The sequence below is a fragment of the Hippichthys cyanospilos genome, chromosome 14 (genome assembly GCF_059441005.1).
Source record: "Hippichthys cyanospilos isolate Australia breed blue-spotted pipefish chromosome 14, RoL_Hcya_1.0, whole genome shotgun sequence".
NCBI lineage: Eukaryota > Metazoa > Chordata > Actinopteri > Syngnathiformes > Syngnathidae > Hippichthys > Hippichthys cyanospilos.
In genome coordinates this window covers 3,720,364-3,737,929 of record NC_142382.1, presented here as the reverse complement: position 1 = coordinate 3,737,929, position 17,566 = coordinate 3,720,364, and the positions used below count along the sequence as shown (strand labels likewise).

The following is a 17,566-nucleotide window of genomic DNA, read 5'->3' as shown; positions in this document are numbered from 1 at the left end:
TCATGTAGGGTTAACATTTAAAAACACATTTTTGCCATTTGCTGTCCCTTGAAAATGACATCACACGTGCTGAAGGCTCTGTAGCCAATCACAGCTTGTGAATGTCACATGACCAACAGGTGAACCCTTGATTGGTTGTTCCCCGACCGTACAGCACATATGATGTCATTTTCAATCAGCGGCAAGTGATTGGGCAATATAGTTGAAAATCGCCGCGTACCAAATCGACCAACCGCAGCTCAGCTTGGAAAAATCACGACTGAGCCGCGATTGGTCGTTACTCCAGCTTTGCGCGCAGGCGACTTCATTGTCAATTGACAAGTGGCAAAACGTTTTTGTTTTTTTTTAAATATTCATAGTACATGAAAAATAATTAAGTTACGAAATGCATCACAGAAAATATGCGCGATGCGTTTTCACAAAACCAGGCTTATGACCATGAAAATTAATATTGATATATTATAATCCTGCGCTTTATTCTTTTTAAAAATGTTATATAATACACTGAGATAGTTTGAACACATTTTTTTTTTTTTTTTTTTAAGTTTTGGCACATTCAACTTTCAGTGTTGCACATCGTCTACTAATCTTATTTTCATACACTTCAATTACGACGTGAACCTTTTGACAGCTTGGAAATGAAATGACCTTATGGAGGTCGTTTTATTTTTTTTTGTCGAAATCCCAAAATGCACATATTTTTGTCAATAACTCAAAACTAATATTCGTGACATAAGCCTGCTTTTGTGATAAAGAATCGCAATTCAAATTTCCACGGCTGAAAATGGCTGAATAAGTGGCCCATCCCTTTAAAGCAAGGGTGTCAAACTGATTTTTATCGCGGGCCGCATTGTACTTATCGTGTCTGTTAGAGGGCCGGAATCAATCTAAAAATAGTCTAAAAAAAGCTTCAATTTTAACGTACCCTTTTAATTTCTCCAAAATCCTAAAATAAAATAAAAAAAAACATGTGTTTAAAAAACGCCGTTTTTGCTGGTTTACGTCTTGACCTAGTTTTGAAAACAGAGGCCGATAAAAACTGTTCAAAAGATAGAACAGAAAATGCTTCTTTTTTAAGACAATCTGCAAGTTTAGCTTGAAACTTGAAATCAAATCAGCATTTGGCGGGCCACATAAAATGATGTGGCGGGCCGATTTTGGCCCCCGGGCCTTGAGTTTGACACCTGTGCTTTAAAGCGACATAAAAACACAGACAAAAGCAGATGGAAATGTTACGGAGACAAAAAAAAAAAAAGGGTGAAAAACTGCAAGATCATCCATGCAACAAATACCAAAACAAACCAATTTGAGAGAAAACAACATTTTTAGGATCAGTGCAATGAGAGGACAGTTGTTTGTTGGTCGTTATCGCTGAGTTCCGCTTACTCTTTGGGGGGGGGGCAGTTAATAACAAATCTGGAAATACTGGCTGGGAGATTTTACGGGGCTCCGGTAACTGGTTTGGAGGCCAAAGTGAGACGACTGATTCCCGGTCTTCCTCGAGGGGAAAGAAACACTGGGAGTCTTTCTGACTGGCGCGAGCCTGGCGGCGCTTCTTTTTCTGGCCGCGCCACCGTGAGGGGGTGGGCACAAACTCGGAGCCGAGAGCGCCGTTACGGCTCCGCCGCCGGTCCCTGTGGGTGCGGGGGAGCGGCTGAGGTCGATCTGGACCGTAACTAATGCGGGGAGGGGGCAAGAGGGTGCCGAGGAAGGGTTTGGAGGAAGTCAAGTGAAATACGTTAGAAAGCTCCTCTCAGCGCGTGCTTCGTTCTAGCTTAAGTGAATACAGAAAAAAAAAAAGGCAAAGGGGTGGAGTTCTATTTGAAATGAGATTTTCATCACCGCCATTCGACGTCACACGTTGAATAAGACATCCAAAGTTCTATTGGGGAAGCTTTTGACGGTTTCCAACCTGAGGTTTGAGGCCTCGCGAGTGGCCGCCATGTAATAAACTGATTCGCTACCGGCATAGTTACAAATACATTTTTGACTTTTAAAACTGTCAATGGCAGCGAATGAGTTCACATATTCATCCGGGGCCTAGTAAAAATTGATCTTCGACGTATATAGAAGTCATTGGTAGTGAATGAGTTAAAGGGGCAGTGTGTAAGATTTTTATTAAAAAAAAGAATACATTTAATGACTGTGAGCTTCAAAAACTTGCAAATGAATGTGTTCTGAAAGACCAACAGTACGTTTTAAAAATTCTCATAGGTCTAGTTATCATGAAACTATATTACATGGGGGGGGGGTAGCACTTCTCCGGAGGGAACCATGTTTGTTATGGCTGTGGACAATGGTAAATGCAGCTTCTGCAGCACCCCCTGCTGTCCGTAATGAAAAACGGCCTAAATATTACACACTATCCCTTTAAAAGAGTCCATATTTCTTTAAATTAACACAAATCTTTCGAAAGTTATTCTTTCATCAATAAATTGCATGAAATATATTGAAGGATCCAACATTATGATATAGCTCAATGTTTAAGATTAATAATAATGGCACCGGCGTTGCTTGAATTCAACTGCTGTAAATTGTTAAGAGCACAAAGGTAAACTATTAACTCTTTTAGTGCCATGGATGAGAATTGTCATCTTTTAAAATAGTAAGAAAATAATAAATAATCAAATTCTTGTCAAATACGTTTTTTTTTATGGAAGGTAGCTGACACCTTTGACTAGTGCTTACCAAATAATTAAGCCAATTGAGCACTGTAGTGATAATTGTGACCATTGGATGGCAGTGTTGTCATAAACACTACACATACATTACATGTAACTCTGACTAAAGAATGGAGATCAATTTTTCATATTATACCACTTATGTTTACATAGACAGCACACAATATTCTGAAAAAATGAGTGAAAATGCTAACTATAGCATTAGCCTTTTCTGACAACGTTTGCCATTGAAAGAGTTAAAATAATCGGCAAAGAATTTTGGACATTTGGCTGATTATTTTTGGCTGACGTTTGAAGGGTTATGATCCAGCCAATTAATCGGTCGGGCCTTAGTTTGGAAAAGATACTTAAAATAAAGCCGTAACACAAAATAACACAAAATGATATATTTGACAAAATATATTTGATAACAGAATCTAACGGGGAAAAAAAAAACAACAACAACAACACAGTTCTAAGCAGAAGCAAACAAAAAGATAAATATTGCAATGCAAATATTTCTTGTGCGGTGACGAGAGCAGTGGCGGATCTACAAGATCTGATCACAGAACTCAAATCTCAGTGAGGGCGCTTGAGTGCGTAAAATGTTTGCGCGGTCACCATAGCGACCGCGCAAACACAAGGCGGACAAATGCTCCAGCGTGGTTTTAAGTGAGGCGTGTTGTGGCGTTGGCACGCGGCCGCCGCAGGTTAGCTAGGGTGTCTTTTGTTAATACGCTCTCAAAACAATCAAGCTAACACGCTCACAGTTAGCAAAACATTCCCGCTCCTGTCTTGACAACTCTCCGATCAAAGGGAATTTGGATTTTTGAATGGCGTGATCATCGGAGAGCTGTGAAGCGGGGAGCGAGGGGAGGTGAGGGGGAGGGGCCATTAGAGGGGGAGGATCGTACCTTTGCAGTGCGTCACACGTCGCATCCCTTGTAAAGGTCACAGAGAGAGACACAAGCACCAGGTGAGGGGTGTCATGGCTGCCTCACTTCCTGGTCTGTTATAACGGCTGAGTGCATCTTCGCAATTCAGTGCGGTGAAGTCCCACTCGGTCGGTACCGACGCGCACTGGGACCGCTTATCGGATTTTATTAACTGAGATAGGTTCGTGTTTATTAAACAAATTTAGCGGAAAAAAACGCAAATTGTTTTTTTTGGTCTACGTGCTTAGTTGGGTGGTTCATTTCCAGCATATTGGAGTTGCAAGGTGTGATCGATACACTTACCGTATTTTCCGCACTATAAGGCGCACCTAAAAGCCTTGTTTTTTTAAAAAAAATCTGATGGTGCGCCTTATAATCAGGTGCGCCTTATATATGGATCAATATTGAGATTGGGATTCGTCGATTGGGAGTGAACTGATAAAGTAAGCTTTACCTGTTTTTTTGTGTGTTTACACTTGAACAAGGTTGCTCATATCGAGTTTAGAGTTATTATTGTTATTACTTTGAGTATTACTATATCGCTAGTGAAAAAGTTTTAAAATATGTCATTGATTGAGGGTGCGCCTTATAATCCGGTGCGCCTTATATATGGAATGGGTTTTAAAATATGTCATTAATTGAGGGTGCGCCTTATAATCCGGTGTGCCTTATGGTGCGGAAAATACGGTATTTGTGATTGTTTTTTTTTTTTTTTTTTTTAACTTAAATATATCAGTAGATAACTATGGCAAATCCTTTCAAATGAAAAGCAGAGCAAATGTAAATGAAATATAAGGATGATCAGGAGAAATGACAATCATATTTTTCAGACTGTAAGCCGCGACTTATTTCTCATGATTTGAGCCCCGTGGCTTATAGTATGGTGCAGCTCACCTATGACAATTGTAATTTGTTTGTTTATTTGTTTGTTTTGCCGGTGCGGCTTATAATTTGAAAAATATGCTAAATAACAGAACGTGTGCATTGGGAGAGGATAAACATAAATATATGACGGAATGTGTGTAACGCTATCATCAGATTGTTCCGTAATGTATACATGAACTAGCAAAAGCGACGGGGCTCCATCTCTCACCTGCATTGAAGACCGGGTCCCTCTGCTTGCTGCAAAGTAAACGAGCAAACTGTCAATCGGCGTCGTTCCTGCACATGTTCGGCATGGACATCTTGTTGATTGGGATGAAGGTCTTAGTAAACGGCTCAGGTGTCAGACACGTTTGTTACCTGTCACTTCTTTTGCCGCTGGAGTTGCTGCCCGTGGACCCGGCGCGTGTTCGGTTGCCCTTGGAGTCGCCCGAATCTTTCCGAGTGAGAGACCCGACGTGCTCGTTGGAATTGGCTCTCCTCACCGAGCTGGCGGGAGGGGGACGGACGGATGGACGTCTTAGATTTTATTCGGTGATTATTAGGGAGTTTTTTTTCAGACGTACACAAAATCTCCGACCAGAAAAAATAACACGTCATGTTCTGGCTCCTTATTAGCCATTGTACCGTTTCTGTTGTTACAAAACTGTTCGTTTCATTCATTTAAAAGTTTGCGTGAATGTGAAAGGACGACCGGATCCTGTTGCATTGTGCACTTCCTGTTTTCCCATCGAGCAAGAAGGGAATGCGTGAATGGCGACAACTCACTAGTCCTCAAGTCTTGAGCCAAGCACAGCCTGTATGTTTATATGTTTGTTATATTTAGAGTTGTACACGTTGTTGGGGTTATTGTTTGAATGTTTGTGTCACAAAGACGGGGGAAATCAGTTCGCTTATGGGGATTAGCATCGAGTTGGCGATTAGCATCGAGCTAGCGGATAGCACATTAGCTCGCGACTGTTAGCATGCTTGTCTAACCTCGTGCTATGTCATGCGACATTCAACTGGGCTGGTTACTTTGTTGTATTTTATTTGCCGCAGCATGTAAATAGTTTTTGTGTTTTTCTTGTTTCAGTTTTACACCTACTTAAAGCATCCAAAGTGATTAAAAAGGGGAAGAATCACCAACAGGAGTTGACTATCTGCCTAGCTAGCTGAAACGTCAGCGAGGGCAGAATACGTCATTTGAATTAACCCCTTGGTGTCCATTTTGACCAAATCGGTCCATTGATCTAGACCTCAAGGTTCTCAACCTTTTCAGTGATAGACCCTCAAGTCCCCATTACCAGTGCGAAGCATTTTTGGGTTAAACAAGTAAACCAACATGAAGCGTAAACCAACATGAAAGAAGTAAAAGCCAGACTGTGAAAGATGTTAGTTAGTTGCTCTTTTGGCTCTTGTGCGGATGGCCTCGCACCGGCTAAACCCGATCAATCGGGCCGCTTGACAGCCGGGCTGTCCAACACAATAAAAAAGACTTCATCAGCAGTCCGCTCGCCAGTCGGTCCAGTCGCTCAACTAATCCACACTATTGACATTCAAAAACAGTCATTCCTTTTAGGAGCCATTTGTTTGCTATGGAACACACACACACACACACAAAGATGTAGAAAAGCTGGGAGTCACACTAATTGGACCACATGGTAAAACACTGCAGGAGAAGTCAGATTCATGCATTGTGAATAAAAAATAAAGTGTTAAAAGTACGTTATTGTCACGACTGGAGGTTGGTCATCAAAGGGGTTAATTCATATTAGACTGAGAGGGGTAACATGTTGAGACGCTCACCTGAGCAGCGGTGAAAGAATTCTAGACGGCACAGACAAAGGAGACAAACTGCGCGACTTATTATAAGGCCTAAATTGGCCGCATGGCATTTGGAAGGGAATAATTGCAAAGACGAATGGCAGGAAAGGACAAGTAAACCATTGAGAATTAAACCTAAGATTCCACGAATTTGTTATAATTAATGATCTTGTCTGGTAAGTCCTTTTCCCTCAAGGGACAACCGAGAGTGGAGCTGGAACAAGAAAATTTGAATTAAGCATCACCCAGTTCACCATTGGCGGGTGAAATAAAAACTCGCACCGGCGTCTTAAAGGGGAAGTCCAACCAAATAATTTATTTACGATAATACGTTCTATGCAACCTCACTAGTATAAAGCGGGCATTCTGATTAGTACCGCTTTTAAGGAATACAAAATACGCATCAAATTCCCCCCTTTTTTTTTAAAATACATCTCTGGGGCGGCCATTTTGCCTTTACTGTTGAGCGAAATGACAGCGCTGTCCAATGGTTAAAATATTTAAGCAAATCAACAACAAGGTTTTCTAAAAAGATCACAAATGAACTGCATTTTTTGAGTACTTGTTTTAGTAGTATTCCTAGGATGGACTCGGACGTTGGTTCGTTCTGCTCACTTCTTTTATTGAAAATAATGCCGTAACAACCTCAGCAACAAGGTTTTCAAAAAAGATCACAATGAACTGCATTTTTGAGTAAAATCTTGAAATAAACAAAAAAAAATAATCACGTGAAAAATTGATATCAGTAAACGCCTCACCGGTGTCACTTTGAGCGCGTTCCAAGCAGTTGTTTTTTTTTTTAGCTCAAGTTCCTTTTTACATAAATGCCCGAAAATGTTCCATTAAGTTTATGATTGTGTGTATTTCCAAAACACCACAATTAATAAGCCAATGAAATGGATTACTTTTGGGTGTACCCTCAATTCAACCAGCTAGCGACATTATAACTTTTACTTGCGTATTATTCCTAGGATGGACTCGGACGTTGGTTCGTTCTGCTCACTTCTTTTCTTGAAAATAAACAATCTCAGATAACACGGACACAGAAAAAGTCCGTCTTATCTGGGGAATTGCGGTAATACGTTTGAAAAATTCTCTATTTGAATAAGAGAATAAATATAGAAAGGTTTGGCTCTTTTGGGAGTGGACACCGCCGCGTGCACAGGTTCATCTTATTATGCTAATGACTGCCAGGGATGCGAGACACTTATTGTTCCCCTGATAACATTTGCACCGCCATTATGCACGAACACACACATCCCGACACACATTTCTTCTCTCTAGGTTTACGGGCCGTGTTAAATGTCAGCGCGGAAGATGGGAAAATTGATGGTAGCAATTATCAGACATGACGAGACCTTTAAATGTCCAGTAAAAGTAAAACGCCATCCTACGAGCTGGTAAAACGGACCTTGGACGACCAATCAAATTTTGCGGTATTTTTTTCAAGCGCTCACCTCCTGGTGGATGCCGCGCCGGTGTCCTTCCGGGATCCCGATCCGGACGGGGAGGGCAGAGTGCCGCCGCTTTTCTTTGGTAGGATGGTTCCGTTGTTCACCGAAGGTCTTATCGGCAAAGTGGCGATCATTGGCCGGGCTGGCGAAAAAATCAGAATGAAAGAATATTTTTTAAAAAAACACACACACACTTCTGTTAAATTGTTTTTCCTGTACAGTTAAATAAAAAAAAAAAAAAGACATCTTCCCAATTGCTGTTGACAGACAAGGCCAATCACGCCTCACCGATTGTCTGGTTTGGTCATGTGACATTAACAAACTGAGCCATGATTGGTTGCTACCTGAGCCCTGAATTCACGTGATGTCATTTTCAGTCAACAGCAAGTGTAAAAATGTTTTTAAAGGTATTATTTCTACATGAAAAAATATTTAGCTATGAAATTAAATAGGGTGCGAGTTCCAATACAGCAAATATTGGAACTGGGCCGATATCTGGCCTTATTTCAAGGTATTGGTACTAGGGCGGTGCAATATGGACCTAAGACATATTTTTCGAAATCTCGATTTTCGCCATCCATTCTGGACATGACAATGTTATTTCATTTTAACTGAAGTAATGAATCAAACTTATTCCAACTTGCGTTTAATGAAATAAATCCTGAGGAAATTTAGACAAAGTTAATCTATCGTAAATTTAAAACAGAGGCCGACAAAAACCTCATAGCTTGTGCATAAATTGCCACAAAAAGTGTCACAATTACCAATTTAAAGTACTTAGAAACTATTGTAAACATGTCTTTTTTAGCATTCTGCCACTTTTGCTGGTATCGGTCAGAAAACAATGGTATCGAAAATCCCTAATATGTAAAAATAGTCAAGACAAAATATAAAGATAAATAAATGAACTTTTGACTGTTTTACTGTGTTTTTAAAATAAAGCACTCTCTAAATTAAAAAGGATCCAACTTGCAAAGTTGACAGTCCAGACTTCTCGCTTCAAAAACATGAAAAAAAAAAAAAAAAAACTTGACAGCCAAAACAAACAATTTTTCCATGGCAATAACAACAGGAAAAGGCCCATGCACACATAAACACACACACACACACACACACACACACGTGCCAGAATTCAAGGCCAGAAATTCAAAGCCAAGCTGCTTTTTTTTCTGCAGTGATGAATATTTAATCAACATTTGCACTTGAACCGCTACCATCCTTCATGCGGTAATTACGCAGAAGGGATAAACAGGGAGATGTGATTTTGTGCTCCATTACAAAAAGTGAGCTTCTGTTTGTGTTTAGGCAGTCTTTCTGGTGATATGTGTGTGAAGAAGAAAAAAAAAGGCCTTAGTCACCACCAGATCTAAATCCAGACATCAGTAAGCTTCTAGGCCAAAATGAGCCCAAAATGAAAATCCAGCTTTTGTCATCAATGATCATGTATCTTTTTTTTTTTTTTTTCCCTGTAATAGCTTATCTGTAGCTAATGCAGCCCTTTTCAAATAGTGGGTGGGGGGTGGTGGTGGTGATGGTGGGGGTGGGGGGTGGTGGGGGGGTGGGGTAGCGAAAGGTTTTCTCACTCCTAGGAGGGTTTTTGCAAAAAATAATATTCTATTCTGACATTTGAATGAAATTAACTAGATGGACATATTTCAGTAGTCTAGAGTTATTTAGCCATTTTCATTCTATGTTATGCCAAACCCCCCCACAAAAAATATAAAATAAAAACGGAGCAACGGCCCAATGAACTTGGAACATTTTTGTCAATCTTCACAAATGAGATATTGTCGTAAAGGCAATTCAACAAGGATTGCTGATTATCCACTTAAGAAAATGGATGCATATTTTAGTACAGTAACTCGTCCTTTTGATGAATAATTTGCCGATAAAATTAACCTTGTGGATTTGGTGACCTTGACGATTTTTTTTCACGAAACATAATCAAGAATTTTCGCATGGAATCGACGTTTTAAATATATCTTGGAATCCAAATGTACATAACTGTCCTGATGACCGGATATTTTGTTTTCCTCATCAGTCGCCTATCCTACACATGCTGACACTTGGAAATGCCGAAAATACGAAATTTGTCTATGGATTGCATAAAAGCGTGACGCTTCAAGTCAGGGTGCATCAGACAGTGTGACACGACAGGAAGTGGGTTTGAACTCGGGCTGTTCTAGCAGGCAATGTGCTCGCCAAGGCCGGCTCGGCCTACCTGACTTTCCAACATGGCTGTCCCCCGAGGGAGACTTTCTCATCAAAGCGGGTTCTACGCACAATACATACGACACGACTCAGTCCAGTAGAAGGGAAGTGAGAAACCGAGAACCCAGTTTATTCATTTGTGTCCACTGTCGCGTCCATTTTGTCCCAGCGGGACAGCCGCGTGAATTTCCGCAGAGCCAAACGCTTCATAGGAAATCGGATGTCCTCTCACGGGCACGCTAGGACTTAGTAGGCTAGCTCCAGTCAAAAGACAGAGACTTTTGTCCACCACAGTGGACACAAACGCGTCTCCGGAAGACAGCGCTGGGCGATATGACCTTCAAAAAAATATTGCCGACCTTTGGTGGGCCCCCGACGTGAGCTCATGGCCTGCTGCTCCTCGGACACGTTGAGCCGGCGGACCACGTCGGCCAGAGCCGACTTGAGCAGCTGGATCTCGTCTTCTTGCATTTGGACCCTCTGCTCCAAGGAGGCGATGCGGTCCGTGACCTCCATGCTGCTGGATGCTGACGCGCTGTCATCTGGGAAAAGAAATTTGAGCTGCTATCACGACAGTATATAGTCTCTGTATTCGTAGCGGGGCTTCCTTAAGCCACAGGTGTGGAACTCCAGTCCTCGAGGGCCGGTATCCCGCATGTTTTTGAAGCTTCTCTTTCAAACACACCAGATTCGGATGAAGAATACTTTTCAAGTTCCCGCAGAGCTAACGACAAGCTAATCATTTGAATCGGGTGTGTCGGGCAGAGAAAACCGGAAAACAAGCAAGATACCGGCCCTCGAGGACTAGAGTCCGACACCTATGCCTTAAGCGATTAGAGAAAATCCTAATATAGGGCAGTACTTTTTTTTTTTAAATATGCTTTTAATATGGATTGTAAACATAATTCATTGAGAATCAACAAAAACAAATCAACAATAAACACTGCAGTCAGTGAAATTAGCAATAAAAAAGAAAAATGTGTGACCTTCCGGCATGAAGGCGGGGTCACCTAGAGATCACACCCCGCATTTTGAAAACCAAGCAAATGTGTATATCTGTTCAAGGTGTCAATTTATGGAACAACTATTTTTTTTCTTTAGTTTTACCCACATAATTTAAACATTGAAACCAAGTGAAACAAATCGCATTGAGAGTACAACAGTTGGAAATATATATATATATATATTACTGTATATATATGAGCCAACCACATTTTTTTCTGTTTTTCTTTTCTTACAAAAATATGCTCATTGCGCCCCCTGTGGTCTAAGCATGTCATTGAGAAATAGTGCATATGTGGAATATAATAACCAGGAAAACCTTCCAGTTCCGGTCATTTCCTGGATGCTGTCCACTGATTATGAAGTAACCAATCACGGCTCACTAGTTTTCGGAGGAGTTTTGCAAACGGACTTGACTGGTCCTAACCTGTTCATTTTTGTATTTTTCACTCATGATAATTTAAAAAAAAAAAAATGAAAAAATGAAAAAAAAAAAAAAGGATGTTTATATTATAGTTTAACACTACACAAAATTGCCGGTGGTAAGAAACAGCCCACTTCCTCAACACACACACACACACACACACACATGCAGAGATGATGACTTTGATCAAATATACATGTAAATCACTGGCGTGTTTTCCCAGCAGACTCGCAATAAGAATACGATGAATAATGCATGGGATCCATTGGACATCTGCGGCATGTGCGTTCTCTGAGGATTTGCCTTTTAAGCGGACCTCCTGCTCACATGATGGAAACGCCAAGGAGCGCTCGACTTAAGTAAATAATGTCGTCAAACACTTCGAGAAAAGATTGCTTTACGTACGAAAAAAAAAAACACTATGCGGATGAGACGTTATTGCGCTCGGATGTCTTTTTCCGACTATAAGTTGCAACTTTTTTCTCATGATTTGAGCCCTGCGGCTGATAGATCTCTGTGGCTTCTTTGTAGGGTTTTTTTTTTGTTTGTTTTTTTGGGAGCCACCAAGAGACAATTCACTGGCAAACCAAATATGTATAACTGTAAAGAGTCAAAACATGAAACGACGATGAAATAGAACTGAAAAGATGTGAAACAATGGCTGTGCTCAAAAAACAGTTTTGAAATTAATTATGTTGGTGCTAAGCATGTTCAGTCTGCTGAAGATAGGATGTTGATGTAAACAGGCAATAAAAAATCCCAGAAAATATTACGGCGTGTGGCCTATAGCCCAAAAACTACAGCAGTTAGAAGAGGAATAATCAATTTCATGAATATGAAAAGCTCAATAAATTATTTCCAAATGAATCAACTGAATTTACATCTTTGAGTTTAGCCTGGACAGGGACTCCTCAATCGCTCAATTTTATTCAACTAAATACATTTATTGATCATTTTCACAATGCGCTAAAACAACAAATTGATTTTTTTTAACCCCTCGGTGTCAATTTTGACCCGATTCGGGCCAGTGATCTAAAAACATCGAAATAAAAAATTAAAAATGACTATAGATTGCCAAAACAGGTAGAGTTTCAAAACAGCACCATGTGTTGCTCCCTAAATGCTTGCAAATGAAATTCAATTGACCATATGACCTTTGACACGCAGGGGTTAAAGCGTGTTGAATTAAGCTAGCTTTTGACAATTCAATACCATCTATCCATCCATTTCCGCATAGCAAATTTTACAGTACAAAACGCTCAAAATATCAGATTTCCAAAGACCCAAAAGTGATTCTAGATTACAGCCCACTGCCACTCTATCAACTCATATTCCAGGAAGAATTTTCAATCAAAAGGACTTGCAGAAATTCGATCTCCATGTTGTCTAAAAATAACCTAAGCTCACCTGAGACGCCTTCTTTGAAGCAGCGCTTCTTCATGTTCATTTGTGAATATTTATCCTTAGAAAAAGCGGCAACTCTCTTGCCCCCATCCGCTCCCAGCAGACACACAACATTACAGTGGTGGTGTGTGTGTGTGTGTGTGTGTGGGGGAACAAAGATGGATTGTCACGCAAGCCGTTCGTTCCCTGAGCATCGGCGCCCGACACCTGCCAATCTTAAAAAAAAAAATCGGAAGAACATCAAAGCCGTATGACTATCGTTCTCTACCTCCACACCCCCCCACCTCAAATAAAACATTCTGGGGGCGCCACTGGTTCAGGCCAGTCGCCATCGGTGATGTGTCACTCTCAATTCGACAAAAAATCCATCAGCAATCACAGCCGGTATCTCTCTTTCAATCCGATGAAGTCGCGTTATTAAACCAAGCTCACCGCAGGCGGCGCTTCTTCAATGACATCGTTTCTCTCCCCCGATTTTTTTCTTGCCTCATTTTGCAGGTCAAAGAGAGGACAGGGCGCACATCCCGGACTTTTATTTGCATCGTTATTTGGTACGGCAGACGTGGTAATACTTTGCATCATCCCTTTGGATAAAACCGCGGAGGAAAATGCGATGCGCTCGGCACGTCCGTCTTCCCGTCGGTAAAGAAACAAAAGAGGCGCTTTCCTGAGTCATGGCGCTGACCTCACTCTCATCAATAATTGAATTGCGGTGTGCGCACATGTGTTCCGATCCACTTCCCCTTTCGGCGCTCTCGGTATCAACAACAAAGGAATACGATGTGTTCAAAGCTAAGTGATGTGGTAAGGCGCCAGGAGGCGCTTTTACGTTTTGGTCGGCGCTCGTGCTGTCACGGGCTTGAGCTCTCCTGGGAAAACTTTCGACAACGTTCGGAAGACAAATGGAAAGTGAGGCGATGGGAAACAGCCTGTGACAAGGTGAAGACAGACTTTCCTGTTTTAGAGGAAAAGGAAGGCGCTGAAATCCTTTTCCGTATCATTGCAGGAGGTTTGAAATTTGATTACAAAAGATCAGTGATTCCAAAATAGCATTTGCCGTTTCGCTAGATAGAGAGAGAGAGAGAGAGAGACAGATAGACAGACAGAGAGATAGATCTAACAGCTTGTTAATACTCGATCTAGATAGATAGATAGATAGATAGATAGATAGATAGATAGATAGATAGATAGATAGATAGATAGATAGATAGATAGATAGATAGATAGATAGATAGATAGATAGATAGATCTAACAGCTTGTTAATACTCGATATAGATAGATAGATAGATAGATAGATAGATAGATAGATAGATAGATAGATAGATAGATAGATAGATAGATAGATAGATAGACAGATATAGCTTGTTAATACTCGATATAGATAGATAGATAGATCTAACAGCTTGTTAATACTCGATCTAGATAGATAGATAGATAGATATGTAGATAGATAGATAGACAGATCTAACAGCTTGTTAATACTCGATCTAGATAGATAGATAGATAGATAGATAGATAGATAGATAGATAGATAGATAGATAGATAGATAGATAGATAGATAGACAGATATAGCTTGTTAATACTCGATATAGATAGATAGATAGATCTAACAGCTTGTTAATACTCGATCTAGATAGATAGACAGACAGACAGACAGACAGACAGACAGACATAGATCTAACAGCTTGTTAATACTCGATCTAGATAGATAGATAGATAGATAGATAGATAGATAGATAGATAGATAGATAGATAGATAGATAGATAGATAGATAGATAGATAGATAGATAGATCTAACAGCTTGTTAATACTCGATCTAGATAGATAGATAGATAGACAGACAGACAGACAGACATAGATCTAACAGCTTGTTAATACTCGATCTAGATAGATAGATAGATAGATAGATAGATAGATAGATAGATAGATAGATAGATAGATAGAAGGCTTTCATCAAGATATTTTTTTCCACTGTGAGGATGACCCAATGGAGGCGTATCAGCCAAATCAAGCGTGTTTTTCTGGGCTAACTGTGCTGGACAGAGGCTTAGAAGCTATTTATAGACAAGAGGTGGCCAACAGGAAGCAAAGCCTCGAGTGGCGACCCCAAGAGCCAAGCGACGGAGATGCCGGCGTCTGAAGCTTGTTTTCATGTCAGACCCAGACAAGTGGACGGAGAGGTCATAAGGAGAGTAAAAAATGAAGGGAGGCCAAATAAGTCCCACGTGACTTTCTATGAGCTTGTTAAAGCCTCCGGTCCTTCCACCGACTGCATCCTTCCTGGGGTCAGACAAAGGGTAAACTAGCAGAAACGTCAGAGACAGAACCGACAGAGACAACGGAACAGGATCCGGATTTCGACGCTTTTGCCGTTTGTCCATGAAGTCAATGGCGATAGTAAGTAGGGATATCACGGGCACATTATTTTGCACCATAGTGCAAAAGACTTTTACCCAAATTGTCTCTTTTCATTTTTAAAAAGTATTTTTTCATTATTTAAAACTATTGTGCAATAAGTACAGGAAATGGGTAATAAAGCAGTAGACATAGTACTGTAGGCTAAAACATTTGCATACTTTTTCTTTCCTTTTGGAAATATACGTGTTCTTTTCTGGACCTTAAAAATGGAGGGAAAAAAAGTCCCCCCGACCCTCAATTCAAATCATCTGAAAATCTGCAGTTGGGCTCAGTTTTTGATCCTGTAATCGGGCCATCGAGTACACTTGAATATTTTCCACAATATGTCTATTAAACATATTTTTAATGAACATTGAGTATGTCCACTACTTTTAGCTGGTAAAAGTACATCGATTTTACTGCTGGAATATTTGTTCGAAAACAATATGGCCGTCACACATGCGCAGTGCGTTCTTGTAAAAACAACTCATCAGGAGATTAAGTGCAAAAGCTACCTCATAAAAGAGACAAAAACGTTTCAAATATTTAGTGTTGGGGTTATTTGTTCTTTGTCCTTGGTTCTTTGAAATTGATATTCAAGTGTGTTGTACAAGAAAAAAAAAAACTGACAGGAGTGTGAGAACAAGACAGGCCAGTATTAATGCTTCCTGTCTACTGGGAGGCCGCGCATAATTTCGATCTCCAGACCATGAGCTAAGGCTACCATCTCGTCGGCGTGAAACCGAAGCTTATCTTTGCATTTTCATAACTAGAATGCCACTTAGTAGTGCAGACCTCCACCAAGGTTGGAACTGTGGAAAAGAAATACCGTAGCGACGGAGAAATATTGCGGTTATGTCAACTGTTTGTTAGCTGGTGTAAGATGATACATACGTGATGCATTACAGTGACTGAATGTTTATAATGTCACGTGAATGGCAAACATGATCAATAAATTCCTCCTTTCAAATCTTACTAACCAATTTTCAGCAAAAAATAACATCCATACAGAATTTTAAATCGTATTTATTTTCATGTACAGTTAACTCAACATCTTAGGCTTTTCAATGATGTCTCAGGTTTGGCTGGGATGCAATTAACTCATTCAATCCAAAAAAAGTATTTTTACGTGTTTCAAGAGTGTAGATATTAAATCGCAGGTACTTTATATTCTTTCCAAATTGTTAAGTGTTTGGCTCGTCTGCTTAAAAATATCTGACTGAATTAAGTACGAAAGTAAATAATTCTTTAGGGAATAAAGTAAAAGTAACTCATTACTTTAGTACTTGAAGTATTTAATTACTGAGATTACTTTATTTCCAAAAGTAAATGAATCTTTTAGTACTTTAGTGATATGCTACTTTAGGACTAAAGTAATTGATTACCAAAATAATGGATTGATTACAAAGTAATCGAATTTTTTAGAACTTAAGTATTGATTCATTTAGTATTAAACTACTTAAAGTAATTCATCATATAAATTCAGAGTGTCCCTGTACCCTGAATTGATATGATCAGTACGTACATCAGATTGATTGTCTGGATTCTTGAAAAAAAAATACGCCTGGGATTAAATGAGTTAACATTGCTGTCTGTCTGAGACTAAAGTGGGCACAAATGAAAAACGTGTAAAAATGTCTGACTGAATTAAGTACGAAAGTAAATAATTCTTTAGGGAGTAAAGTAAAAGTAACTCATTACTTTAGTACTTGAAGTATTTAATTACTGAGATTACTTTATTTCCAAAAGTAAATGAATCTTTTAGTACTTTAGTAATATTTTAGAGAAGATTCAGAGCACAGAAGTCAAGCTCGGCGGCGGCTCCAAGCACGGACACAAACGCCTCTGTCAAACGCACCCTTTCGCCGACGTGAAACGAGCCTTTGTCCCCGAGTAACAAACACCCAAAACGGGATCCGAGACATTTGTTCCATCCAGCGTTTGTGCAGAACCGGTGTTTGTTCTGTCCACTTAAACTGTCGTTATGGGAAACGCTTTCGGTGCCAGACGCTGTCAGCGAGCTGAACATCGGCCAGCAGTACTTCCACCATCTGGAGAGTTCAGAACATCCAGTGGTGCTGCTGAGCGAGGACACGCTTGTTACACAACGGCATGTAAAACTGCCAGCTTAGTCCAAAATCAAGAAGTTTCCTACAAACATACTGAAAGCTGAGAGTTTAGGAATTTATCCGATTCCAATATATTGTGCAAAAGTACTACATAAACTGTATATTGTATTTGTTTTAACTATCAAAATAAGAGATTAGCTGAGCTGATTAATTGCAAATCAAATCGTTCTGGTTTTTAATGTCTTTAATCTCATTTTTAGTCTCTAAAGGTAAACTGATTAGATGTTTTTTTTATCTATCAATCACACCCAAAAGGAAG

The 17,566-nt window shown here is 40.0% G+C and overlaps 1 protein-coding gene across 5 annotated transcripts in view; it reads right to left on the bottom strand.

Annotated features, from left to right (window-relative positions):
* eml1 (EMAP like 1) overlaps positions 1-17,566 on the bottom strand; it is a 46,094-nt gene that overhangs the window by 12,226 nt on the left and 16,302 nt on the right. For 2 of the 5 annotated variants that reach the window (XM_088432859.1, XM_088432857.1), the window contains exons 2-7: positions 10,308-10,490; positions 9,959-10,012; positions 7,741-7,879; positions 4,838-4,966; positions 4,689-4,717; positions 3,575-3,601 (exon numbers count right to left, since the gene is read on the bottom strand). In XM_088432859.1, the coding sequence (XP_088288985.1) occupies positions 3,575-3,601; positions 4,689-4,717; positions 4,838-4,966; positions 7,741-7,879; positions 9,959-10,012; positions 10,308-10,490 (561 nt within the window). The remainder of the gene's footprint in view (positions 1-3,574; positions 3,602-4,688; positions 4,718-4,837; positions 4,967-7,740; positions 7,880-9,958; positions 10,013-10,307; positions 10,491-17,566) is intronic. The other 3 variants (XM_088432858.1, XM_088432860.1, XM_088432861.1) reach the window with 3 other exon arrangements.